The sequence below is a fragment of the Apodemus sylvaticus genome, chromosome X (assembly GCF_947179515.1).
Source record: "Apodemus sylvaticus chromosome X, mApoSyl1.1, whole genome shotgun sequence".
Taxonomy (NCBI): domain Eukaryota; kingdom Metazoa; phylum Chordata; class Mammalia; order Rodentia; family Muridae; genus Apodemus; species Apodemus sylvaticus.
The window spans coordinates 10,423,417-10,425,735 of NC_067495.1; the positions used below are offsets into that span (position 1 = coordinate 10,423,417).

Genomic DNA, 2,319 nt, shown 5'->3' on the forward strand with positions numbered 1-2,319 from the left:
TTCAGAGGAGACCAGCTAACTTATAATCTTCTGTATGTGTTTAATTTTGATAAGATTTATAAACACACATTATTTCATTTTTATCCTCATTCAGATTATATTTTAGCTAATGGTAGGGTGTCTTGGATCACAGGACTCCTATACCTAGTTAGACAACTGACCTTTATGACAGTCCAAAGAACTTTTTAGGTCCAGTGAATGCAAGAAGTGAATAATGCATGTTGCATAGGAAACAGCATGCTTTCTTACAACTTATAACTAACAGAAGTTCTTGCTGGCATGATTAGTGAAGTGGAAACAGGGTAAATGTGATTATGTATGCTTAGGACCACAGCGTCATCCTTGGATAAATAGGGAGTTGGAAGCCAGTTTTAACTCTCTGAGAGACTCTCTCAAAATGAAACAAAGAAACAAATTATATTCAAGTCCAATCTTTTGTGGGTTACCATTTTCACTTTTATCAATAAAATATAAGGTGACTGTATAATCCATATTCCAAACAAGGATGCTTCATAGGGAGATGGGGATGCTATTAACAGTAAGAATGCTCTGAGAAAAGGGGATCGATGGCTACTCCCTGAGACAATGAGGGACTATAAGCAGAGTAAAATACTGTATCCAGCTCAAAATTAATAAGCAAGAAAGTCTTAAGTCACAGATAATTAAGAAAGATTTCATTATGAAAACTTTTAATGCTCTTACCTCACCTTAAAATTATGGTTTTAAAAAACCGGGACACTAAACAAAAAAATAAGCCTCCATTCCAATAACTACAAGATACGGGACAATTAAATCCTTTTCTGAAAAGGTTGTGGGACTGCACATCATCTAGTCCCACCTCCTGCCCTATTAGAAACTCCCAGTCCCCAACCCTTGGGCTCATAAGTACCTTCTGTTCCTGCCTCTCCACTCGCAACTTCCGGAACGATCTTCAACATTCTGCTTCTGGAAGCAGGTTGCTTCTTAAGCTCCATCTTGCTCACCAACCATGAGTGCCTGGAGCCGTCAGCGTTACACCACTGAGGTGGAGGCCAGGATCGATCGCCTGATCAGCATGCATCTGGAGGCCTCAGATAGGTATCTCTCTCTGGGATTCTTTTTCAAAGATAACAGGTCTGTGGGCGGCCTGGTTCACTTCTTCCGAGATCTGTCTGAAGAGAAGCGTCAGGCTGCCTATCTTCTCCTGATGCAAACTCGACAGAGCGGCTGTGACCACTTCTCTGATGGACAGATGATGCCCTCATATCGGTGTGATGGGAGCCTGGATGCCATGGAAACTTCCTTGGCTTTGGAGAAGAGCCTGAACCAAGTCCTTCTGGAGCTGCACGCCCTGGGTTCAGCCAATGCAGACTTCCAGCTCTGCCACTTCTTGGAGAAGCACTTCTTAGAGAAGGAGATGAATGTCATCAAGAAGATTAGCGACTACCTGGCCAACCTCCGCCAGCAGGCCAGCGAGGAGGAAAGCCTGAGTGAGTGCCTCCTCAAAAGGCTCACGTTCAATAGCGACTAAGGACTCCTGGAGTCCATGGCTGGTGGCCTTGAGAAGCTGCCTCTGTTTTGCTGATACCAGCTTCTCATCCAGCTCTGTATCACCTGCTAAAGCCACAAGCCCAATGGCAACAAAGTTTCCTTGCGAAAACAAAAGCAGCTAAGTTGGGAGTGGAATGAAGGATTTGTTGTCTGATAGTCTCTGGCAGTGTTAAGTAAACCGTTCTTTTCTGAGTCATCTGTACACTAAAGAACTGAACCTGTGTTTGGTCTGCCCCCCCCCCAAAACCGTCATAATTCATAAAAATTGTATGCAGTCTTAGTGGTGGTGTGATTTGAACCAGTTCTGGCTGCTGGGCTGTTCTCAAGATGCATTCTAAAATGTATGGTTAATTTTTGCCTAGAAGAAAAAAGTGGACTAACTATCTGAACTATATCATGTTGTATCCCCACCCCCAACTCGCCATCACTCACCATCTAATTGCTTTTTGTGATCTCCAAGTTGATGTGATGTCATCTGCTTATTCAAGGGAACCTAAGAAGCAGTGACCCTGTGAAAGTCATCTAGCCCACTAGGTTGCTGCTGACAACACAGACTATCTACCCTGCACTGATCTCTCGAGGAAGATTCTCAAGATAAACGTTGGAGTGGACTTACTACTAGAAAATAGTGCTTCTGTTTGGTAATTGTCTTGTTTTTGCTTTACTGACATGATCAGTATAGAACGAAGTTCCCATTTCTGATTGCCCGGTTAACCTCTTAAGGCTAACTTTGCAATCCGGATAAGAGGAAATGAGCAAGGCTGTGTAAGCACTACTGTATGTTAAATC

General features: G+C 43.1%; 1 protein-coding gene across 1 annotated transcript; it reads left to right on the forward strand.

Moving 5' to 3' along the window:
- Positions 1 to 988: 988 nt before the first annotated feature.
- LOC127674827 (ferritin light chain-like) lies at positions 989 to 1,510 on the forward strand. Its single transcript, XM_052170579.1, has one exon. The coding sequence runs from the start codon at positions 989 to 991 to the stop codon at positions 1,508 to 1,510; it is 522 nt and encodes a 173-aa protein (XP_052026539.1).
- The last annotated feature ends 809 nt before the right edge of the window (positions 1,511 to 2,319 follow it).

Coding starts and splice junctions, on each gene's coding strand:
- LOC127674827 (XM_052170579.1), top strand. CDS start 989: ATGAGTGCCTGGAGCCGTCAGCGTTACACCACTGAGGTGGAGGCCAGG.